Genomic DNA, 25,591 nt, shown 5'->3' with positions numbered 1-25,591 from the left:
GGGGAAACACAGCAGCCCGAACAGGGCTTTAGGTAAAAGGTTCCTTCGGCCGTGTTCAAAGACTTGCTACGCTCAGTTACCTCTCTGTTCGACAGCCTCCACACACTGCTGAACAAAGCGTGGCACGGTGCCCCCCTTCCCGGTGGCACAGGGCTTCCAGGCGGCAGCCAAAGACCTGGTCTGAGGACACAAAGGACAAAGGCTTAGGAGGAGCTTTCTCAGCCAAGGTTTCGTGAGACCCTGAGGTTTCTTGATGGCTCTAGAAGGGGATCCCAAATGGGTGGGACCTAATTAATTTTTAATATATAACACCAAAATCTGATTAAAATCTCCGGCCCTAAGGAAATTAAACCGGCCGCAACCAGGGTCAGGGCCTTTTTGGGATCACATTTTGACTTTTCCAGGGGTTCACTCGGTGCATTCAGTCACATGGGGTTGCCCCGTCGACACACAACAGGCTCTGTGCATGAGCCCCGGGCAACGGCAGCATGCTTACGACCATCCCAGAAAATTCATCATCTGCACAGAACCTCTGCTTGTTGCTGCCAGAAGCCGAAGGTCTTGGAAACTCACCTCGGATGAGTCCCTTTTCCTGCAAACTCCGCAGGGGGGGGCGTTTAGCAATGAACCGCTTCAGCTTGCTCTTGACTCGTTTTTTGTAGACTCTGTCAGGACTCGAAGGTGCTAAGAAGAAGAAGAAGAAGAAGAAGAAGAAGAAGAAGAAGAAGAAGAAGAAGAAGAAGAAGAAGAAGAAGAAGAAGAAGAGCTGCTTATTTATACCCTCCTTGTCACTACCCGAAAGAGTCCCAACACAGCTTACAAATCCCCTCTCCCTTCCCACAACAGACACCCTGTGAGGCAGGTGGAGCGAGAACAACTAGAGAATCATAGAATCGTAGAGTTGGAAGGGACCTCCTGGGTCATCTAGTCCAACCCCCTGCACTGTGCAGGACGCTCCCATCCCAGTCGCTCATCCACTGTCACCTGCCACCCCCTTGAACCTTCACAGAATCAGCCTCTCTGACAGATCTAGCCTCTGTTTTAAAATCTCCAAAGATGAAGAACCACCACCTCCCGAGGAAGCCTGTTCCACTGAGAGTACTGTGTACTGTGACTGGCCCAGGGTCACCCAGCTGGCTGCACGTAGAGGACTGGGGAATCAAACTTGGTTCTCCACATCAGAGTCCACCACTCTTAACCCACACGCTGGCCCTCTCTTAGGGTTGCATGTTCTGGCCGCTTCAGTGAGCACCAGAGCCCAAGGTGGCCAGCACCGCGGCACAGAGGGGAGGGACAGCACCGGTAGCGACGTGCCATCCGGCACTGCTACCTTCCCCTCCGCCTCAGGCTTCGGTATTTGCCAAAGTGGCCAAAGTGTGCTGGAGCACGCAACCCTTTACCCTGTGTCCGTATATAGCTGCTGAGGCCTCACTCTTTTGGCATCCCGGTTCCTCCTCTTCATCGTAGCTGAGATCCACCAGGTCTGCGCTGCCTGCCCGGCAGAGGGGGTACAGGAGGGGCTCGTCCAGAGGATTCTCCTCGTCCTGGAGAGGAAAAGGGAGGCAGGCTGAGACTGGGAAGAGGCGTGGCCAAAAGGGGGCTCTTGGAAACACAGCTCTGACCCGGACAGCCCAGGCTGGGTCAGGTTTCAGAAGTGAAGCAGGGCCAACTTGGCTAAGATTCCAACAGGAGACCCCTGAAGAAGTTGCTAAGCAGAGGCAAGTGAGGGCAACTCCCTCTGGTTTATCTCTCACCTTGCAGTCCCTAAAGGGCCACCGTAAGTGAGCTGTGACAGGACAACACTTCCCGCTGGCAAACAGGCTCAGTTTCGTATTCCTAATATCGTATTCCATACTCGTCTTGTATTCTGACTGCACAACGTGCCTTTCTGTGGTCCAGAGTCCTTGGTTAAGATGGCACCAGCTGGCCAAATACTTGCATTCTCATTCGTCCTTCCTTGACCCATAAGCCAGACTACACTGTCTACCAAGTCCAACCGTTGGTCCAGGCTTTATTAACCAAGGTTTCATGAAACCCGGGGGTTTCTTGGCAGCCCTTGAAGGGTTTTCAAATGGGTGAGAACTAATTATTATTTTTATATATTTTTTAAATTTGTTAAACATTTATCAGGTGATATGACCATATATGGTTGTGTTGACCCTCCCCCCCCTCCCAAAATAGCCAATGAGGAACCTGGAGGGGATGGGAAGGGGAGGGGCCCTAGGTGGGTGTGTCCACAGCTCTGCTTTCCAACCAAATTCTGCACGATTGCTCCACTTCTGGGGTTTTTTGAAGCCTGAAGAATGTTCCAGGGGTTTCTCAAGGGTAAAAAGATTGAGAAAGGCTGCCATATATGGTCATGTCAAACTGCCCCCCCCCCCAAATGACCAATGATGGGCCTGGAGCGGGTGGGAAGTGGAGAGGCCCCAGGTAGGCATGTACACAGCTCTGCTTCCCAACCCTATTCTGCACAATCACGCCACTTCTGGGATTTCTCAAAGCCTAAAGCAGGGGTAGTCAAACTGCGGCCCTCCAGATGTCCATGAACTACAATTCCCAGGAGCCCCCTGCCAGCAAATGCTGGCAGGGGGCTCCTGGGAATTGTAGTTCATGGACATCTGGAAGGCCGCAGTTTGACTACCCCTGGCCTAAAGGATATTTCAGGGGTTTCTCAATGATAAAAATTTTGAGAAAGGCTGTGGTGATTTGTCAAGGTCTGTACCAGCTTCTCTGACCAGCAGCACCTCTCCAGAATCTCAGGCTGAAATTGTGTATCACCTACTGCTTGATCCTTTGAGCTGGGGATGCCAGGACCATCTCCCTACAAAGCAGATGCCCCCCCCCCAGCCACGGCCACTCCCTTTGATGAAGACACTACCTTTTACCAAGCCAGACCCTTGGTTAATCAAGCTGAGTACTATCTACTCTGACTGGCCAAAGCTCTCGGGGTCCTCAGGCAGAAATCCTCTCCACTGGAGATACTGGGGATTGAACTGACAACCATTCTGGTTCCACGTGTCACATTCAGAATACAGATATCATAACTGGGGTCGCACATAATGGTTTTTTGCCATCATGGTGACCTTGTAGGTTTTCAGGACAAGAGATATTCAGAGGTGACTTGCCATTGCCTGTCTCCGCCCCTTATGTTCCTTGGTGGTCTCCCATCCAAACTCTAACCAGGGCCAACCCTGCTTAGCTTCTGAGACATGTCGAGATCAGGCTACCCTGGGCTATCCAGGTCAGGACACATAATGCTTAGTTGAGACTTAAGGATCCGCCCACCCAGGTCAGAGTAAGACAGATTCTTGACAGCTCCCTCCCTCCAGCAGCCTCTGCTCACCAGCCTACGGATGACTCCCTTGATAGCTTGATACCAGTCTTGGCTGATAACTTCACTGTCCGATTGCAAGAGATATTCGTTGCCAGTCACCGTGCGGAACTAGAGATACAAGGGAAAAAGGAGTCGCCAAAAGCCCAACACGGAGCCACTAAAAGAGGACTTTGTGGCGGCCTGTGGAAGGAATAAATCAATCTGTGATGGGGGAAAGGTTCTTATCAGCCATCTGACTCCTGGCCCTCGCGTGCCCTAGGCTGAGGCATGCCCGGAGCATTCATGTTCTTACGTGGATGACGTTCCGCTTGCTGGACAGGTCCTTGGCCCACTCGATGCGGGCACCGCGCAGGTCCACACTGCTTTCCGGTCGGCTACTGGCTGGAGTCTGCAGGGGAGTAAGGGGGAAGAAGAATGTTTATTTTAAGCTGGCCAGATCCCATGTCAAGCTTGCTGTGCCCCAGCAGCCAGCAGGGAGGGAGAACAATGGTTCCTCTTTGGTGCCATGAGCAATCAATGCTTCCATCCCTTTCTTCCATCGACCAAATCACGCCACCCGCCTGCTCCGCTCACCCATTCGGCTGCAACTTTGGGGTCCTTGTAGAACATCAGGCTGTTCCCTGCCAGCACCAGCCATGAGGATGTCCAGCACTTTCTGGAGGGTGGTAAGAAAAGCAGGCGGAGAATTCAGGATGGCACAGAAAGCAAGGTGTGCCTGAAGGCCCACCCTGAACTGATCAAACACGAGGTGTTTGCTAAACTACATCGGGAACAATATCGGCTAGATATGAGGGGGAAAATTTCAGTCAGAGCAGTTCAGCAGTAGAACGGGCTTCCTAAGGAGGTTGTGAGCTCCCCCTTACTGGCTGTCTTCAAGCAGTGGTTAGACAGATCCTTCTCCTGGATGCTTTGGACTGATCCTGCATTGAACAGGGGCTGGGACTAAATGGCCTGTCTGGCCCCTCCCAACTCTATGATTCCATGATTTTAAGCAGCAGCTGGACAGAGACTTCTCCTGGATGCTATAGGCTGGTCCTGCATTGAGTAGGGGATAGGACTAGATGGCCTGTCTGGCCCCTTCCAACTCTATGGTTCTATGATTCTAAGCAGTGGCTGGACAGATACTTCTCCTGGACGCTTTGGGCTGATCCTGCATTGAGCAGGGGGTTAGACTAGATGGCCAGTCTGGCCCCTCCCAACTCTATGATTCCATGATTCTAAGCAGTAGCTGGACAGAGACTTCTCCTGGATGCTTCGGGCTGATCCTGCATTGAGCAGGGGGTGGGACTAGATGGCCAGTCTGGCCCCTCCCAACTCTATGATTCCATGATTCTAAGCAGTGGCTGGACAGAGACTTCTCCTGGATGCTTTGGGCTGATCCTGCGTTGAGCAGGGGGTGGGACTAGATGACCTGTCTGGCCCCTTCCAACTTTAGGATTCTAAATGCATCCATATACCCTGTTTCCTCTGCCTTGCACAACAGGCTATTGGATCCACCCTAACTCCCCCTTCCCCCAAACGTCTTCCTCTCCCCCCACCAAGCCTCCTTCTCATGCGAACAGGGCCCAGCCTCCGCTCCCCTTGATTTCTTTGCTGCCTGTCTGGCCCTCTCCTGTCCTGTGAGGGCAACTGAGAAAGGCCTCATTATCCGCCAATGCCCCCTTCCTAGGGCTTTTGTCCATTCACGGCCAGGACATTGCTTGTCAAAACCCCCTCAGCTGTGAAATGCGGTGGCAGCCAGAATCAGAGAGCCGGCCAGGTTAGTGCGGAAGGCCCGAGAACCGAAAGCATCCTGGCTTCTGTCACAGCGGCTGGTGACACAGACGCCCCTCTCCGAGCCGGGTACCTGAGTTTCCGCCCGCCTTCAGCGATCTTGGTCTTGTTCAGGTGTCCAGCTTTCTCCACCATCTGTTGCCAAGAAAAAGAAAATCCACAGGGGCTGTGAGTCAGTCCTCCGGCCTCTCTTGGCGTTCCTCGAACTCTTGCTCCACGGAGACCTTGATCACCCGCAAAAGCTTGATTGCCAAAGCTCCCTTGCAAAGCTCATTCCCAAGAGTGACTCACCCACCGGAAAGGTAGAAGGTTGGCTTTGGGGAGGGGGAGGGAGGGAAGGAGCCAGAAAACAGATGACGGGGTAGATCAGCTTTGGGGGGTTTATCTACACACACATTCCTTTTTCCAGTTTGTGTGGGCATCTCAGTTCCCAGGTTCTCAGTTCTCAGCCCCAATTTGCACGGGGACCTTGTTGTGAGACCAGAAAGGGCTTCGGCCTCTTCCGCATGCTGCATTTTGCAAATGGCCTTGGGGAGGCAGAGTACCCTGCAAACTGATGGCCTACAAGCAGGATAATTCCCCTATTGGGGTGAATACCAGCCTCCTGGGACCATTTCAGGTCAGGATAAGCCCCTTCTGTGGCCCTGACATGAATCAGGTCTATGTGCGTTTCTGGCATAGAACTGGGAACATACATCTGATGGCACAGACCTGGAGAGGGACTGCGGGAAACGTGGCACGTAAACCAGACACAGTGTGACATGGGTTAGATCCCCCAACTTGATTTATAGTCAGTCGTCCATGATGCCGGGGAACAATATAACCAACAACCACTCCGCTCCTTGTGGGGATTTCACAGCCACAAGTCCAGTTTGTCTCATAGTCAGAAGGCCCTCAAAGGGAGATGGGGAAATTGAGGAAGATGCTATACATTCAGGGGTGGCCAAAATGTGGCTCTCCATATCTCCATGAACTACAATTCCCATGAGCTCCTGCTGGCAGGGGAGTAGATCCAAGGAGAAAAGTGGTGCAGAGGGTTCTCCCTCCCTACACCAACAGTCTTCTTCTCAACTCTTCACCACACACACACACACACACACACACACACACACACACACACACACACACACACAGAGCCCCTTTGGCTTCATTAACCCTCCAGAGCCACCCCCTAACCCTAACCCTTTCCCCCATCCGCTCCCTAAGCTTGCTCTTTGTCTCCTGTCCTAATGAGCATGCTTCAGACGGAAGGGGTGGGGAGATCCCAGCCCCACCAAAGGAGGGGATTTGGGCTGGTTTGGCATCGTCAACCCAGAGTGCTTTGGGTGCTTTGCAATGCAGCAGGCTGGCACTGCAGTGGGGTAGGCGTGAGAAGGGGGCCGCTACTCACGTGCATCAGCTCCGGGAAGTTAGATGCGGAGCCGTTGGTGGCCCCCGACAAGGGGTAATCCACCACCCAGGCCGCGTAGCTGTGCTGGGAAAGGTTCCGGCGATGACTTCCCTAGGAGGTGGCCAAGAAAGATAGCGATGTACCCCAAAGCTTGGCACATCCAGCTTCTTTGTGGCTGCTGCCACCTTCCCCCTCTTCTTGTTCCAGACCTGCCCTCTGTCTTCTGTGAAAGCCATCCTTCCCTCCCTCCCTTGCCCCTTGCTGGAAGGACACCCCGACCCTGTGATCGCCCAACCCTCTGGACTTACCTTGGGCCCCCGGGTCTCCGGCAGCACCATGGACATGGCGTGGCTCAGCTTCCGCAGACCCTGACAACTGGCCGGCTCACCGTTCCCTCTGTCTTTCTCCCTGCCTGGTGCTTCATCCAGGGCAGGGTCTGCTGAGGGTGAGAGGTGGTGTCCCTCGGACCGTCCCAAGCTCTGGGAGGGAGAGAGGAAAAAACAGAATTGCGCAAATATACTAGTGGGTAAGCCGGAAAGAACAGCTTACCTTCCTCCTCTCCCCAGTTTACACAACCCCTGCAGTCTTAATCCATGGGGGGGGGGGCTCCCACACTATTCCAGTCCTTGGCTTCCACCACTCAGCCTTCTCTGACCGATATGGCTTTCCTCCGTTTCTGGGCCGCCCCCTTCACCATTTCCTGCCCTGACCCTCACTGGCACGCACCAAGCCTTCAGGCTCTGGCAGGGGGCACGTGGCAGTGGAGGAGAGAAAGGACGGGCTCGAGAGATTAGCTGGCAGGCCCGCTCCTTCCCCTCTGCCGGGACACATTGTTCGTCCGTTCGAGTAATTATTGCAGAATTTCTCAGGCACCTGGCGGGCAGCCCGAACATTTAGTGTGGCGTAAGGTGCCAGGAAGCGATGGGTTTTGGGGGGCCAGTCGTTTGGGAAAGGAGAGGAACGCTGCCAGGCATCTGTCAACAGGAGTCTTCAGTGGTCGAGCGGCCTCCTCAGTCAAAGATCTGGGGGGTGGAGTCCCCGGGAACCCCCTCCTCAAGAAAGGTTTCTTACGCAAGATCAGAAGGGTCAAAAGGATGCCCTTCTAGAGATTCAGATTGTGGCTCGGTGATACAGCCTCTGCTTTGCAGGCAGACAGTTCAAGGTTCAATTCCCGGCATCTGCCGCTATAAAGGACCAGGCAGGTGATATGGAAGATCTCTGCCTGAGTCCCTGGAGAGCAGCTGCCTGAGTAGAAAACGCTGACCTTGATGGACCAAGGTCAGGACAGGACAGCTTAGTGTTTCCGTGTGGTATAGAGGCTTGCATTGGACATACGCCAACCTTATTGCTGAAGCAACTATTCATTTTTTTAAAAACTGTTGCTCAGATTTGGTCTAGGTGGCCTGTATGGCCCCTTCCAACTCTATGATTCTATGATTTGCATGATTCATCTTACCAACTGATGTACCTGGCTTTTCCCCTTTCTCATTGAGACGACCCTGGGAAGAAGTTAAGACTTGCAGTGATTGGCCCACAGTTAATCACTGAACTTTGTGACTGAGTAAGGATTTGGACCCAGGAATCTTGGAATCAAGTCCAGCGCCCTATTCGTTCCTCCACGAACAGAGCCAGGTCACGAAAAGCATCCCATTATAATACCACAATGCTGCCACCAGGTGGCAGGCAAGCTTGTATCGAGATATGAGCAAGAGAAGAGCCCTTTGGCGCCTTAAGACTAACACATCTTTTGAAATGTAAGTTTTAGGGGGAAGCCCACAGAAGTCTACACATGAATAAATTAAGTTAAATAAAATAGTTAATAGTACAAAGGTTACCGGACTCTCTCTCGTTCTCTGTGTGGATGTTTTGCTTCCATAGCCCAGGGGTGGCCAAACTGTGGCGTAACAGCTATTCTACTGGAATGAAACCATTCCTTTGGCCCTATGATTAGGCCAAAGAGTACATCCAATCAAACATTCTGTTTTCAACAGTGGTCAGCCAAAAGCCTCAATATCAGGCGTCATAGCTAAGCATGGCCACCAGGGGGCAGCAGGCTCATTCCCACCTGGTGAAGGTGTTCTTACCTGTCCAAAGTACTTTCTGCCAGGGAGGTAAGTGGCCACCTCCTGATATTGGAACTGCTCTTCAGGTGACAGAGATCGGTTCACCTGGATAAAATGGCTGCTTTGGAAGGTGGCCTCTACGGTGTTATTTATTTTTACATTTATACCCTGATCTTCCCCAGAGGCCCAGGGTGGTTTACAATGCATTTCAAAATACACAGGAAATTTAAAATTATAATACATAGTAATTTTAAATACTAATTTTCTTAAACGCTGAAAATAATAATAGAATAGTAATAATTAGACCAGCTGGTTCCAGCCACCTCCTTCTCTGAGGAAATAAAGAGAGGGGGGGGGGAGTAAAATGTCCACTCAGGGGAACTTTGGCTGGATGGGTTGTATGCAGAGAGGCCAGCAATGATGAAAGTTTCTTCTAGGCCTCACCCTTAGGCCTGGCGGAACAGCTCTGCCTTGCTGGCCCTGGGGAACTGATCTCATTCAGCAAAGAATTTTACCAGGCCGCAGCGAGGGCCAAAAAGATGGCCCACCTGGCCCTGGTTGAGACTGATTTAACTTCCTTGGGGCTGAGGATCTTGTTTGATAGAACATAACATTCCGTGGGGGACATAGGAGGAGAAGCGGTCCCATAGCTACGAAGGTCCCAGACCATTAAGATGAGGACCAAAACCCTGAATCTGGTTGTCCCCAATCTGGAGACGGTCTAAACAGGTTGTACGGGTGCTCTCCAGTGGGTCCCTATGAGGACCTGCACAGCTGCATTCTGGACCATCATACCCCACTGAAGCCCCTCCCCTCAAACCCCACCCCCCACAGGCTCCCCCCCCCCCAATATCCAGGTTTTTCCAAATTCACTACTGGCAACCCAACGAAAAATTCCTAAAGCAAGCTAAGATGAAAATTGACACATTCTTTCTGCAAGCTGTTGCTCTGGGGCAAAAATGGAGAGCAGTGATGGTCATCTACGTCCAGGCGCAAGGGGGGCAGAAATGAATCTGCCCGTTTGGTTATGCCGAATAACCACGCTTCTAGGAGCTGGTTTAAAAATGGCGGTCGACAATTATCGCTGAGCATCAGGAGGACCTCGGCCTCCAAAACGCTGCCTCAGGGGAAGACTGCAGCCCGCCGCTTACGAAATTTCTCCGAGGGATAGGCCTTATCGACCCACTATCACTTTTAAATTGCTATCGGATCATACCTTCCTAGCGAGTAATGCAATGTGGAACTACTCCAGGTCTAAAACTTGAAACAGCTGGGTTCAAACCGGAAACAAGGTTTGCCATCCTCACAGCAGAATTACTGCAGATGTCCTGATCACAGAGATCAGTTCCCATGGAGAAAAACAGCTGCTCTGGAGCACTGACCCTATGGCATTCCTATTGGCAGCAGAGGACAGGACTCACTGTAACGGTTTTAAACTAAGTGTAGACTGGGACCAGCTAGATATCAGGAAAAACCATTCAGACTCAGAGGAGTTCAGCAGTGGAATCGGCCGCCTGAGGAGGTGGTGAGCTCCCCCTTGCGGGTGGTCTTCAAGAAGCGGCTGTACAGACACTTATCCTGGATGCTTTAGTCCAATGATCCCCAAACCCATGGGCCGCAGCCCAGGGCCGGGCCGCAAAGGCCTCGGCACCGGGCCACGGCTCCCTCTCCCCGCAGCGAGAAGCTCGCCAGGCTGCGAGCAAAGTGGCTGATTAGCTTGCGACCCGGCAAGCTTCTTGCTTTGGGGGGGGGGGGAGAGAAGCTTGCCGGGCCGCAAGCTAATCGGCCGCTTCGGCAGCAGATTTGCTCGTGGCCTGGAGGGGCGGGGAGAGGGAGCTGCGGCAGCCAGCCTGCCAGCGGGACCGCAAATGCGCACGTGCGGCAGTTTTGCGCACGTGTGCATGCGCAGCGCTACAGCACGTGCGCCCCCGCCAGACGCAAACGCGCATGCGCGGACTTGCCGCGCATGCACGCTTGCGCCGGGGCTGCCGCGTGTGTGCGGGGGCCCGGGTCGCCCTCTCCCCCCACCCCATGACAGCGGTCCGTGGCCGCAGAAATGTTGCAGACTGCTGCTTTAGGCTGATCCTGCATTGGGCGGGGGGGGGGACTATATGGCCTGTCTGGCCCCTCCCAAATCTATGATTCTATGATTCTGAGCAGTGGCTGGACAGATACTTCTCCTGGATGCTATAGGCTGATCCTGCATTGAGCAGGGGGCTGGGACTAGATGGCCTGTCTGGCCCCTCCCATCTCTATGAATCTGAGAAGTGGCTGGACAGCTACTTATCCTGGATGCTGATCCTGCATTGAGCAGGAAGTGGACTAGATGGCCTGTCTGGCCCCTTCCAACCCTATGATACTATGATTCATACTCAACTGAGTCTCCCCTCCAGAGCGCATCTCCCCCCCCCCCAGCTCTACCCCGAAATCTCTAGATCTTTCCCAGGCAGGTGTTGGCAACCTACAAGCGAATGCACATCCAATCCACATACAGTGTACACTTGGGTTTTCTTCAATACACACCCTGACCGCTTCTTATGTTACATTAAACTCATCTATTCCACTCACCTATGGCTGACCATGTCATACAAAGCCTGCATTCACTCAGGTGCTGGTCTCTGGTTTGAATTCTAAACTGAACAGGGCTTGGCTCTTTCTTACAAACATAAGTACACACCTGCCGTCAGTGGAATATGGGGTCAGGGCCGGGAGTAATGTTGTGGGGCTGCACTGCTAGTTAGGGATGCCGGCCTCCAGGTGGGGCCTGGGGATCCCCTGGAATTACAGTTCCCCTGGAGAAAGTGGATGCTTTGGACTCTACGGCATGGACCCCACATGAGGACTGGTCCTCTACAGGCTCCATCCCTAAATCTCCAGCTGTTTCCAACCTGGGATCTGGCAAAAAAAAACACCAACACGCTATCCAGGGAACACCTGGCAGCATGGCTGCTAGTAGCTGAATGCCTCCCGATGTAGTACAAGCCGGCCGCCGTAGGCTTGCCACCCTGCTGTTTTGACGGCAACTGTGGAGCACTTGCTCAGAGCGATATGAGAGAAGGGGCCCTTGCTAATGTTCACACCCAACAGCACCGGCCTCACCATCTCCCAGTTGGTCCTCTGCGGTGGCTCCCACGACTTTGCGCCCGTTGCCGGCCGATAAAAGTAACTGCGCTGTAAGCAGGAGTCAATCGGTGCTCCCAGGCTGCGAGGACTTGTGGCGGGGAACTATGAGGGCTGGGGGAGCATGGAGGCTAGCTGATTCCTCTCTTCCAGGCTGCAATGCACTGGGAGGGCTTCCGCAGCGGGAGACAGAAGCGCCTCATCCAACATCTAGCAAAAGAAAGCCTGAATGTCCTTTTGGCAAGGTCGTAAGAGAGAGGAGCTCCCGGTGGAGGGCTTCCATAGTTCCCCCAGGAACGGTCAAAGACATTCACTTCAAATGTTCCCCTGTCACTTGATGCCTGAGTCCCCGATCTTTTTATATTGTTTGCTGCCCTGAGATCGCTGTCTGAGAAGACGGGCAGGCCAAAAATCTAATAAATACATCATAAATATCCCGTGGGCACTTTTGGAAAGGCTGCCACGGGAGGTGGAACTGACCACAAAAGCGGGGCTATGGTTCACTTTCAATCACACAGTGATGATCCTAGCGCTGTGCTGGCAGCTGTTGCCAAAGCAGCCTTTCAAAAAAAAAAATGCATTGCCAATCAAATATTCAATGGCAAAAGCACCACCTGGCCCCGCCCACTTTCCAAAAAACACTTAGGGTATCAGGAAAGATGTTGCCGGGTGCAATGGTGTCCTCGGGCACCGTGTTGGAGATCCCTGCCTTAGAAGATATTGTAGTTAGAGGTAGCCAAGCTGGGTCTCTCCAGATGTTCCTGGACTACAATTCCCATAAGCCCCAGGGGCTTATGGGAATTGTAGTCCATGAACGTCTGAAAAGCCCCAGTTTGACCACCCCTGTCGTAGATGATCATGGGCAGCCCACTCTTTTAGCCTGAGCAAGAAGGTTGCCGGCCCACTGTCATTGCATTATCACAAGGCAACCTCTGGTCCACTGTACGGACACAACTCAACCTTACACTGAAGGGAGTGGACCAAGCAGGAGTTGTCCTGCCCTGTTCAGGGTTAGGGTCAGGTGGCTGAACAATCGAAGCTAAACGTCAGTATAATGTTTAGTATCACAAACAATTTAAATCCCGAGGACCTCAAATGTCTCTGCACATGCTGGCATGGGCTCATGGTAACTGTAGTGCATGGACATCTGGAGAGCCCCAGTTTGGCCGACCCAGCACTACGATGAATTGTACAGCTCTTCCAGTCACAGCAATTCTGTGCACATTTAGAGGTGTCACTGTAAATTAGCATAAGCAGATATTGTCCGCTTTCATCCTTCCTTCTAAATTCTCATGTTCCCCCCCTCCTTTTTGTTTTGATCATCTGTTGATAGTCACCCCATAGGAGCTGGGAATCCAAGATGAGAGAAGCCAAGGCTGGTAAAGAAGGTCTGGGGGAATTGGGCTGAGCCATCAAGGGGACTGGATGAACTCTGGCCGGTCCTCAGCCTGAACTACCTCCAGGGTGATCCTGAAGATAAAACATAGGGCATTCCCATCTAGGCCGCCCAGGGCTCTTTGGAGCAAGGGTGAGTTCTGAGAAATGCATCACGGCAGAAGACTCAGCCAGCTGGCACTCAGCTCTGTCCACCACACAAGCTCCGCTCATGCGAAGTCTCCAGTGGCTCGACCCACCAAAGTCTACCAGGGTCTACAGGGCCTTCTGCAGTTCCGTCGGTCCCCTACAAACCCTAGTCTTGGCTTCCCCATCCCGTCCCATTCCACCAAACTGCCAACCCAACATACAGCTCTTGTCCCACTGCTCAAGCTCTGGAGGAAGCAGAGAGAGAGAGGAAGACAGAGAGCGAAACCCACCCTAGCAGTTTGGGGAGCTTCCCATTCCTCAACTTTCCCTGTGCCCCACCCCCATCTAACCCACCCCCGGCCCCTGTCCTCTCCCAAGCCTCTGGGCTGGGCTGATGCCCTCCCTCGGGGACCCTCCCTGGCTAATACTTACAGCCTGCCATCAGTGCTGGGTCAGCTGTGGCGCAAAGAGACACACCCTGAGAAGCAGCGGGCCCTCCTCTCGCCTTGCCCACATCCTGTGGGTGAACGTGGCCTCCCTCCGCCTTCCAATCAGGGAAAGGGCAAAAAAGGGAAGTGGTGTGGAAGAACGCTCGCTCTGATGCACAAACCTCCGGAGTCTTGCACGAACCTCCGGAGAAACCCCCAACCCCCCATTTGCAGCCCACACCCAGAAGACTCTGCGAGAGTAGAAGAACAGGGACGTTCTAAGCAGGGCAGCTCCGGTGGGGCCACTGAAATCGACAGGCTTAAGGTTGGAGTCGCTTTGCCGAAAACTGCACTGTCACTCCCCCCCCCCCCCACACACACACATACAGATGCACACACGACCAAGTTTCTCCTGGGTCTCTGTCTTACAGGTTCCCCATGTCAGAATGTGCCGCTTTCACTGCTAGGCCCCTTTCAATTTGAGAAAAGCAAAATGAAACAGGGAAAGGCTAGGCCACTTTTCTCCTTCCCCTACTAAAAGTATCTCCACATTTATCCCACCTTTCTTCTTAGGAGCGCATGAACGCTTTTTCATTCTCCAGTAATGTACTCCAGTAATGCTTTGGGCTGATCCTGCATTAAGCAGGAGGTTGGACTAGATGGCCTGTATGGCCCCTTCCAACTCTATGATTCTGTGATTCTATGATTCTACTGGTTTGGAAAGCGACAACGGCAGATTGGGACTCCCGCCAAGGCCATCATGGCCTCTGTGGCAAGGCCGTCTAGACCCGGTCCAGTTCCTAGGGACGAGAGCCATTTTGGTGCTGTGCCTTGCCTGACAGTTCGTGACTTCAGGATGGGAAGCAGCAGCTTAGGAGATGACTGGTTTTCATGATCTGGCTGTCGCTTCTCTCCAGCACATGAGATGAAGTCTGAGGACATTCAGTCTACAGCAGACAGTTTCACCGGGTACATGTGTGGGCCGGCGGCAGAACAGCTAGAAATCACTCCGGTAGCACCTCAAAGACTAACTAGACAGGGTGGAGGGGAGGGATGAGCTTTCAAAAGCTCTGCAAAGGGGGTTTTGACTATTGAGCACACCCCTCTCGAAATCTTGCAGAACATTCAGGACAGGCGAAATAACACATCTCACACAATGTGTAATTATGGGATTAACTGCCACAAGATGGACGCTGGTTCGGGGATAATCTGCTTGTTTTGCCATCAAAGTCCAGGTGAAAAAGCTGCAGAGAGGCCCCTTAGCTAGGGATAACAGTCCCCAGTTGCAACCCGGGGATACCTCCATTTCTCATCTCCAGGTGACAGATCAGTTTTCCCAGAGGAAAGGGCTGCTTGGGAGGGGGGACTCCAGAGCATTAGACTCCACTGAGGTCCCTCCCTGCCCCAAATCCCACCCACTCCCAACTCGACCCACAAAGTCTCCAGGTCTTCCCCAACCCAAAGCTGGCAACCCTCTCCGGACTGCAGAGATCAATTCTCCTGGGTAAAATGGCTGCGTGGGAGGGTGGACTCCATAGCATTAGACTCCACTGAGGTCCCTGCCTGCCCCAAAGCCTGCCCATTCCCAGTTCCACTCTCAAAGTCTCCAGGTATCCCCCCACCCAGACCTAGCAACCCTACTGAGACCACAGAGATCAGTTCCCACCTCTTTCAGACCCATCACTGGCCATTTTGGGAGGGAGGGGGCGGGTCAACATATATGATCATTTCACCTGATCAATGTTTTAAAATATATAAAAAATTAACTCCCATCCATTCAGGAAATGCTTCCGACACTGTCAAGAAACCCCAGGGTACCGTGAAACCCTGGCTGAGAAGGCCTGATAGACTGTGCTGCCCTGAAGGGGGGCTATTTTGTTGTCGTCGTTTTTGACAAGGCGCATTCGAAATGGCCCCTTGCAATACTCTCCATTGGTACAATCCATTTTACCCCCTCAGGTTTCTGCCATCGCATTCTGCTGCACGCCAAGCCCAGTCCAGAAAACCTTGTTATGTCCTTAACGGACTCTCCCACGTAACACATTTCCAATGATCCAAAAACGACCAAGCTGTGAAGGGCTCTTACCTTTTGGAGGCGCACTTTTGTGGACTCCTTTGTTGAAGAATTCGGCCCCTGGGTCTCGCCTGCCTGCTCCACATCTGTATTGGCCATTTGGGATAAGTCATCGATGCTGAGACTCTTGACAAGGGACCGGGGACAGGATCCCATGGCTGGTAGACTAAGGCTGTGGCTGGTCACCAGCCCCATTTTCGGGTGGGACGGCATGTACAGGTCCTCCAGAGAACAGGAGAGCATTTCCAAATGTGCTGGAAAAAGGGGGGTGGGGTGAATGTTAGTGTCAAAAGCGATCAGCTGAAGCTTGCTACGGTGCTGTGCAGTCTGCATAGCTAGGGAATGGTCCCATTTGCTCAAAGTTCCACCACCCCTCCGAGAGAATGGTCCTGTCTACTCAAAGTTCCACCACCCCTCCTAGGGAATGGTCCTGTCTACTCAAAGTTCCACCACCCCTCCTAGGGAATGGTCCTGTCTACTCAAAGTTCCACCACCCCTCCTAGGGAATGGTCCTGTCTACTCAAAGTTCCACCACCCCTCCTAGGCAATAGTTCTGTCTACTCAAAAGTCCCACCACCCTCCTCCAGTTTCTGGCAGGGCTGCTAGTGGTTAAGAGTGTTGGTGTCTAATCTGGCAAACCGGGTTTGAATCCCAGCTCCTCCACATGCAGCCAGCTGGGTGACCTTGGGCCAGCCATGGTTCTCTCAGAGCTATCTCAGCCCCACCTCCCTCACAGGGTGCCTGTTGCGGGGAGAGGAAGGGAAGGCGATTGTAAGCCGCTTTGAGGCACCTTCTGGTAGAGAAAAGCAGGGTATAAAAACCAACTCTTCTTCTCCTTCCTGTCTCCACAACAGGCACCTTGTGAGGCAGGTGGAAGTGAAAGAGCCCTGGGAGAACTGGAACTGATCCAGGGTCATTCAGCAGGCTTGTGTGAAGTTGGAGACGAGCATCAAACTCAGATTAGAGTCCACTGCTCTTAAACAATACGCCTTGTTTGTTGGTTCCCCACAAAACTCACCTGTGCCGCCACGTTGTTCCAGACCAACGCCAAAACGTGAGGTGACATTTGGCTGCCTGGCCAACCTTGCTCCAGAAGGCACTTGAGCGACGTAGGTGGCAGGCACAAAGATGGGCCTCCTGTGCTTGGGCTGACCGAGCCGCTGCACCTGCCACCAGTCCACGTTGGCCTTGCGCAGAAGCCGGAAGAGCTCGCCCTCCACGATGGTCACCTGTCTCCCGTCCTCGGCCTCATACTGGTAGTCGTAGAGGGCCTGAAGCATCACGGGGCTTGTGGAGCATAGGGAGGACTCGCTCCGGCGACGGCTCAGCCCATCCAGCCACCGTCGCCCTGGAAGCATTTCGGCGAGATGGGGATGGGAGCTTTAGAGAATCCAGCAGTGCCCAGTGGGGTTCTGAGATGCCTCCTACAAAGGAAAGACTGTGAGGCTCAGTACTGAGATGCCGGAAATATTTATGTCATCGGAGCAGAGAAACCTGCCCTCTCTGGGACTGCTTTGACTATGCTAACAAGCTGGACAAACCCAAGGGTAGTTGATGATTACAGTGTTGAGAGGATTCAGGAGTGTAGCTCTGTAGTTCTGAAGCAGCAGAAGAAAGTAGGAGTCCAGCAGTTCCATAAAGACCAACAAAGTTTTATTTGAGGGATAAGCTTTTGTGCGATGCCTGCTTGCACGCTCACTAAAGCTTATCCCTCGAATAAAACTTTGTTGGTATTAAAGGTGCCGCTGGACTCAAACTTTGGTATTGTTGAGGGCTGGCCACTTTTCTAAGTGAGCAGGGAGAAGTTCTACATCCCAGTGCTTATCTGGTTTCGCTCCCTGCAAAGGAAAGGAACAGAGAGAGAGAGACGGAGAGGCTGATTCTGTGAAGGCTCAAGGGGGTGGCAGGTGACAGTGGTTGAGCAATAGGGTCGCTATGTGCAGGGGGTCAGACTAGATGACTCAGGAGGTCCCTTCCAACAATATGATTCTATGATTTAGAAAGACACATGCAGCAAAGCAAGGCATGGGAGCTACTACCCCACCAGTATCCAGAGGGATTCTGCATTCCCAAAGTTCTTCATGCCCTTCAGGCAGAGGATATGTGTTGTGTCTGTCGCAAAACCATCCCTGTCCTTCTTGCACACAAACACTGACTGGTTTTCAGCCAAGAATGGTCGTGGTGGTAGTGGCAGGGATCACCTTTCCACCAAATCCTGATTGGCTGCTTGACCAGATCCATCCAAGTCCACTGAAATGATCCAGTATCATTAAGAAATATTACCGTTCCTTTTGCTGTACAGGGCTATACTCGGGTAAGAACCCACACTCCCGGAAAAATAACAAACCGCTCGTGGCTGATTCTGTTCAGTCATCAGTCCCTCAAACTTTTTGGGATTCACTTCTAAATGCTTCTGGACCCTTCAAAGTAATTCCATGCTGATTTCCCTCTCCCCAAAATGAAGCATATAAGAATCTCGCGTCATCTAGTACTGAAAAGTTTCACATTTTGGAATGTAGAAAGTGAGGGTTGGATCCACCAATGAAAAAGGGATTCACTTTGACTACCCCAAAATGTAGTGCCGTGAATCACAGGCACAGTGTAGACAAAAACCATGAGGGACCAGGGAGGGGTGGAGCTGAAGGAAAGGAAGGAACCAAGACTGAGTCAGAACACAGATCAGACCCACCCCATCAATAAGCGACATCAGTAACCATGCCTCCAAGAGCTCCCTTGGCCTCCTGGCCTCTCAACTCAGTTACAATCAACTTCTGACCCACTTTGAGCTCCCAGCTACTCTCCTAGTTAAGAAGAAGAGTTGGTTCTTATATGCCACTTTTTTCTACCCAAAGGAGTCTCAAAGCGGCTTTCAATCGCCTTCCCTTTCCTCTCCCCACAACACACACCCTGTGAGGGAGATGAGGCTGAGAGAGCCCTGATATTCCTGCTTGGTCAGAACAGTTTTATCAGTGCTGTGGCAAGCCCAAGGTCACCCAGATGGCTGCATGTGGGGGAGTGCAGAATCGAGCCGGTTTGCCAGATTGGAAGTCCATACTCCTAACCACTACACCAAGCTGGCTCTCTAATTAATTACTCGCTACTGCCCTAGGTAATTTCAGGTGGGCCACCATGTTGGTTTGAAGCAGCAGAACAAAGTTGGAGTCCAGTGGCCCCAACAAAGTTTTTATACATACACATGAAAGCCTGTACCTTGAACGAAACGTGCCCCGGACTCAAACATTGTCCTAGGTAATATAGATCTTATTGTATTCTATATACGAAACTCAGTAGAATTTCCCCTAAGCACTCTGTTTCAAAATAGCCAGGGTTCTGTAGCTGTAACCTAAAGAACAACTGAGGTTTGTGACTTTGGTTGGAAAGAGATTGTGTGAACCCTTTGGGCTGATCTTCTTGTGACGAGCGCCATTTGCGTTACTGGCTACCATAAGTCCTGTGGCAATTCACTCCACAGGCAAATTATGATTCAGACATGGTGATTCTCACTTACCCTCTGATCTCTCACCTACTGTCTAAACCAGGGGTAGTCAAACTGCGGCCCTCCAGATGTCCATGGACTGCAATTCCCATGAGCCCCTGCCAGCAAACGCTGGCAGGGGCTCATGGGAATTGTAGTCCATGGACATCTGGAGGGCCACAGTTTGACTACCCCTGGTCTAAACTAAACCACATTCACAAAATGAGTGTTGGTTTTAGCACCTAGCTAACTGGCTCTTCAAGTCTTTCAAGGTCCACAGGCGTAAACCATTACTCAAAAAGAGAGCCAAGAAAGAGGAAGCCAACTGTGCTATAACTCAGTAAGCATCTGTGTCCACAGATGTAAAGAAACTCTGGCGATGGAGTTCCCTAAACAAGTGATCCAGCTAATCCTATGCATGAGATCTCTCTCTCTCTCTCTCTCTCTGGCTCTGTTTGAGGTTCTCCATGAGGCAGGATATGTGCTGCCTGCGAAATGCCTACCAGCTGGGGGCAGGATCAGATCTGTCCCCCCCCCCATAGGTCACCCTCTCAAGTGGAAAAACAGAAGTCATAAGAAACATCTGGGGAGATGTTGCAACAGGAAACAACACAGATAGCTCTTCAAGACCATTGTGGAGAGAGTACTTGGACATGGAGCTTTCTTGATTTACGGGCTTAAGGAGGCAGTTTCGAGAACCTATACGTTAACACATCTGATGCGTTCTCCTAGCTCAGGGGTAGTCAAACTGCGGCCCTCCAGATGTCCACGGACCACAATTCCTGTGAGCCCCTGCCAGCAAACGCTGGCAGGGGCTCATGGGAATTGTAGTCCATGGACATCTGGAGGGCCACAGTTTAACTACCCCGTCCTAGTTCACTGGGATTCCCCAGCTTTCTTCCTGAGAGCATTTTTTTGAAAGGACGAAACTGCATCCCTTGAAGACTTTTCCTCTGCCTGCCCTCCGCAATGAAAGTTACTGCATCAGCCAGCCCATGGATTGTCAAGTTGCAGTCCGTCAAGTTGCAGCTGTCTCATGGCAGCCCCAAGCACAGGTTGTTCAAGTCAGAAAGCAGCAGAGGGGCTTGCCACTGGCCTTCTCTCCACTCAGAAGCAAATGGGGGTCAGAAAGCACACCAAAAGGGCATTGGGACCGCCAACTGGGAGGCACCGGCACAACATGAGGATAAAAAGGACAAGAGAGGCCATGCTACTGTAGGGTTGCCAGCTCTGGGATGGGGAATACCTGGAGCCTTTGGGGGTGGAGCTGGGAGTGGGCAGGATTTGGACAGGGAGGGACCTCAGTGGATTATAATGTTATGGATTCCACCCTCCAAGGCAGCCATTTTCTCCAAGGGAACTGATCTCTGTAGTCTGGAGGTGAGCTGTAAAACAGGGAGATCCTCAGCTCCTACGTAGGGACTGGCATTTCAGAGTAAATTAATAACTGACAGAAAATAGCCTTCAGACAGTTAAGGGGCTCAGGCTGGGCCAATTCATCTATGTAGCAGGTGCTATGGGTTCCTCGCTTCCATGGGCCCCACATGGTGCCTTCACCCCCATGGATCACGGCCATTGCCTCTCTCCTTTCCCCCCCTCCCTTTCGTCTATTTAAGGACACTCAGAGTGGCACCCCTTTCCTCTGTTTCCTCCTGCCACAGGTATACTCTGCCAGTGAATACTTGTGAATACTTAAACTGGCTCTGGTGCTATGGGCCCCGCAAATACTCCTGGGCTCAGGCAGTGATCCTTGGGAGCGTCACAGTTACTCTGGAAATGCCGAACGGCTAAGGAATAACAAGGAAATCTGCTGCTTTTGCTCCTCACAACTATGAATGCAGTTCTTCAATATGAGAAGATATCAGAAGGATTCAATAAATCCCCAGGCAGCTTGGCAACCCCACAAGGCGGCTTCGTCAGGGGACCGGTCTCGAGATTAGGACCCCCAAAACACAAATCGAAGACCCACACTGTGGGGAGGGGGGGGGGAATGAACCCAGGGTGTCCTGACCAGAGAAACAGCAAAACATTTAGCCCTGTTTGCAGATGCAGCTTTCTGAGTCATGCTTCTGGGCAGGCAAGTGAGGGTATTACAGCATAGTTGAAATAGGCCTTGCGTTCGAGAAGTAAAGATGGGAGCCCAGCACAGTTCCTGAAGCTACGAAAATGGCTAATGGTCTCCTCTCCCTGGAGGACAGAACACTCCGAATTTACATTCAGCCCACTGAGGAAGGTGGACAACAGTTGTAACCTTGGGAGCCCAAATGGAGCCTTGCGGTTCAAAATGAAACCTGATCCAGTCTGCTGTGCCTAATAAGCCACCGACTAACGAATCCCGCATCTAGAAAACTCTCTTCCCAAGAATAACCTGGAGTCCCGTGGCACCTTAAAGACCATCAAGGTTTATTCCACGTTTTTGTAGTCAAGAGAGACCACTTAGATCAGGGGTAGTCAAACCGCGGCCCTTCAGATGTCCATGGACTACAATTCCCATGAGCCCCTGCCAGCAAATGCTGGCAGGGGCTCATGGTAATTGTAGTCCATGGACATCTGGTGGGCCACAGTTTGACTACCCCTGACTTAGATAGATGAACAATTTCCTCAGAAGTAATTGAGCTGATAAAAGGCTGCCCCTCCAAAAACAAAAATTACTACCCCCCACAAGAATGGGAAGCATTAAAAAATATTCAAAAAGCCCAAGGAAAGAGAGAGTAAAATATTGTTGACTATCATCCTGTGCTACCACGGACAGAAGAGAAGTAATTTTCCTTCCAGCCTTTGGCCAGAAAAAAGATCCATATTAGAGTCCAAAGATGTGACATCTAAGGTCTAGAGCTCCATGGATGAGCTATAGGAAGCTAAGCATTTGTTTTACTTCCAAGTTCCCCTACCCTGGTAGTCTAGTAAAATACTTTTTTTTTAAATACTGTAATGCTGCTTTGTCTGGTCTCATCATCTATATATCAACTCTGCTAACTTTTATTACACAATTTACCCAATAAATTCTCCCTGGAAAAGAGCCCAATGCTGGGAGCAATTGAGGGCAAAAGAAGAAGGGGATGACAGAGAATGAGGTGGCTGGATGGAGTCACTGAAGCAGTCAGTGCAAACTTAAATGGCTTCCGGGGAATGGCAGAGGACAGGAAGGCCTGGAGGAACATGGTCCATGGGGTCGTGATGGGTCGGACACAACTTTGCACCTAACAACAACAACCCAATAAATATGCCAGCAACAGAGCGCCACTGTCTCAAGTTCTAACTAGATTCAAGTGCCAGATTTCCAGTCTAATCCTAAACAGAGTTACGCCCTTCCAAGTTCATTGAAGTCAATGGATTTAGGAGGAGGTATTGCACTGTTAATCGGTTGTGACCTGTAAGGCAGTCCTCCACCCAGACTCAGTCATAAAGCACCATTCTGTACACAGAGAGGGGGACGTTAGATGAACTCACCCACCAGTTTGCGAGAACAAAGACCCGAGAGCACAGCTCCAGGCCACGCTGAGTCATGATCACTACAGGAACGTCACCCACACGTCTAACGTCTTAAAAGTTATGCTTTACCTGGCTCCGCATCACAGTTGTCAAATGGCCCTCTTCAAGCTGCTGGCTCTTTCGCTCTGGGATCGGTTCTATTCTTTTTTTCCATTTCCCACAACATGAAGCATTTCTCTCGTTTGAAAGAATTCAGCGCACGGGACACAAAGTGCAGGTATCGCACATCCGTTCTCAGAGGAGTTAATGGTTTCCTGTAGGCTGCAGCACACTTGTTTGTACACTTGTCCGTACCACAAGGCAGGAAGGCGGCATCATCTTTGTTCCACAGGCCAGTTAAGCCAACATAGCCTTACTGAAACACACACAGGGTAGGTTTTTGCACATCGAAAACTAAAATCTCCAAAGCAACATACAGGATTGAAGCCAAAAGAGACACACTGAGATCAATTTTTGCAGCATTTTTACAGGGGAGAGAATTCTGTCATGACATTTTATTTTTAGCTATAGGCACTGATTCCTCTTATACTGCTTCTTTTCTTTTAAAAGAAGGATTTCAACTTGAAGAAAAATCCAAGTACCCTTTGGTAACTTCAGTTGTTGCAGTTCTTGTTTCACGTCTTGCAGTTCTTGTTTCATGTCACAAATCGGCGTTCTAGCAAAAGGACTGAAAGGTTTAGGAAGACATTGCTTGCCTCTGAGCATCTACAGGGTGAAATTCTAAATTTGTGCAGAACCTCCATTCAGATTTCTCATTGATCAAATGGGAATTGATTTGGAACAGATTCCAAATTCCTCAAAAGAGGAAATGAAACAGATTGTGGGATTTCAGGAAGAAATTGGGAAATGAGGAATTAAGAAAATTTCACTTAATAATGCTCAGCAACGAAACCCAAGGAGCTTTAATTAAACTAAGTCTTGGGACCCGTGTCTGCCAGGGGAAGCAGAGCCAATCAGAAAATGGCCGCCAAAGGATGGAGAGCCAAGCTCTAGAAGAAGTCTGAAGGAAATGTTTTTAAAAAAATCACTGGAAAAGAGGAGTGAAACAATAAAACCAACACTGTGGTGGCGACTGCAGCCAAAATGTAATTTTAATCTACATACCCTGCTAGAAAAAGTCCCCACCCTCTTTCTTAAAACTTTGGCAAGTACCAGAAAAAGTGTTGGTGGGTGCCATGGTGACCACAGGTGTCATGTTGGGAGCCCTGGATTAAGACCTAAAGTGGAACTTTAGTTAAGACCGGGCTGTGTAGCCTTGGAAAAAAAGGTGTATCACAAATAAATATTGGGGCCTGGAGAAATTATTCCACAGGTCAGAATGGCTATGTAACAATCTGTTAGATAGGATATAATACCGTTCCCCTAGACTATGCTGCCTTGGAGGGTGGTAGTGTCCTTCGTTGGAAGTTTTTAGAAAAGGAGATAGGATGTCCACCTGACAGAAATGGGTGATTTTTAAATCCCCCAAAAGGTGGATGGGTGGATTAAAAAAAGGTAAAGGTATCCCCTGGGCAAGCACTGAGTCATGTCTGACCCTTGGGGTGACGCCCTCTAGCGTTTTCATGGCAGACTCAATACGGGGTGGTTTGCCAGTGCCTTCCCCAGTCATTACCGTTTACCCCCCAGCAAGCTGGGTACTCATTTTACCGACCTCAGAAGGATGGGAGGCTGAGTCAACCTTGAGCCGGCTGCTGGGATTGAAGGTGTCCCTTATGTAAGCTTTTCCAGCTCAGTGCGATTCTGATTCTATTTGCCCCCTCCCCCCAAAAAAGAAAAGATCAGGTCCTCACAGTTGCTTTGAAGTAAAGTTTGGGGAGATCCAACCCTTTAAAAAAATTGAATCTGCAGATTCAGAACGAGGCACCTACATTGATATATCTAAAAAACGACTCCCTGCCTAACAAAAGGCACATGCTCAGAGGCATTGTGAAACTGTCCATTCAAAATATGAATTGATAATAATTAACAAAGCACCTAAAGAATAATCTAATAAACTCAACAGTGAATGCCTAAAAAGGGGGGAAATCTAAAGGCACTGTACACTTTCCTACACAAACAATAGGCGATCCTCACATATAATAAAACATTTAGGGGGAAATCCTAAATAGGTCTATTGAGATTTCAGTCCCACTTTATTCAACATGCCTTTCTCGGAAGAAACTGTTGTTAGGACTGCAGCTTGCACTGCAATCCTAAACACAGCTAGACCTTTCTAAATTGATTTGGTTTACAATCATGTCAATCTATCTAGGTTACCTATAAATTCTTATATCTTTTGTAAGGAACTCACTATACGTCTATAGCAAAGTCTGATAGCACGATATTCATGCTTGAATAGAAAGACCCCAGGGCGACTGCTCTGGGCTGGGTGTATCACGAATTAATACTGGGGCCTGGAGAAATTATTCCACAGGTCAGAATGGCTATGTAACAATCTGTTAGGTAGGATATAATCCCCTTCCCCTAGACTATGCTGCCTTGGAGGGTGGTGGTGTCCTTCGTTTGAAGTTTTTAGAAAAGGAGATAGGATATCCACCTGACAGGAATGGGTGACTTAAGGAAGGCGATTGTAAGCCGCTTTGAAACTCCTTAAGGTAGTGAAAACCAGGGCATAAACCAACTCTTCTTTCGTCTGTGGTTTGGCCTTTTAAAGCTAATCTTGTTGTCGTGATGGTTTTATTGAATGATGATGAGGCTTCTCGCTTTGGGCTTTATATTGTGCGCCGCCCCGAGCCCGCCCATGGGGAGGGGCGGTATACAAATTATAAATACATAATTTACAAGCGGATTTCTTAGACAGCTGTGGGGAGGGGGAGAAACTATGAAGCCCTTTCTGCCCGTTTATAACTTCAGCACGGGTTTGGGGAACTCCCCCTCCAAACTCCCACTCAGTTCAATGCAATACGCCAACTGCAGTC

General features: G+C 50.9%; 1 protein-coding gene across 1 annotated transcript in view; it reads right to left on the bottom strand.

The window, feature by feature from the left end:
• Nucleotides 1–22,899, bottom strand: part of ARHGAP9 (Rho GTPase activating protein 9) — a 31,486-nt gene extending 8,587 nt beyond the window's left edge. Inside the window, 13 exon segments of the mRNA XM_077329197.1 lie at nt 81–135; nt 137–180; nt 574–684; nt 1,433–1,544; nt 3,344–3,442; nt 3,627–3,722; nt 3,908–3,989; nt 5,181–5,242; nt 6,498–6,608; nt 6,806–6,976; nt 15,719–15,960; nt 16,725–17,130; nt 22,743–22,899. Of these exon segments, the coding sequence (XP_077185312.1) occupies nt 81–135; nt 137–180; nt 574–684; nt 1,433–1,544; nt 3,344–3,442; nt 3,627–3,722; nt 3,908–3,989; nt 5,181–5,242; nt 6,498–6,608; nt 6,806–6,976; nt 15,719–15,960; nt 16,725–17,064 (1,525 nt within the window). The 5' untranslated portion in view covers nt 17,065–17,130; nt 22,743–22,899.
• Nucleotides 22,900–25,591: the final 2,692 nt, after the last annotated feature.

This window comes from Paroedura picta, chromosome 3, assembly GCF_049243985.1.
Source record: "Paroedura picta isolate Pp20150507F chromosome 3, Ppicta_v3.0, whole genome shotgun sequence".
Taxonomy (NCBI): domain Eukaryota; kingdom Metazoa; phylum Chordata; class Lepidosauria; order Squamata; family Gekkonidae; genus Paroedura; species Paroedura picta.
Note: the sequence above shows the minus strand (reverse complement) of the source record. Positions and strands in the feature narration are given on the sequence as shown.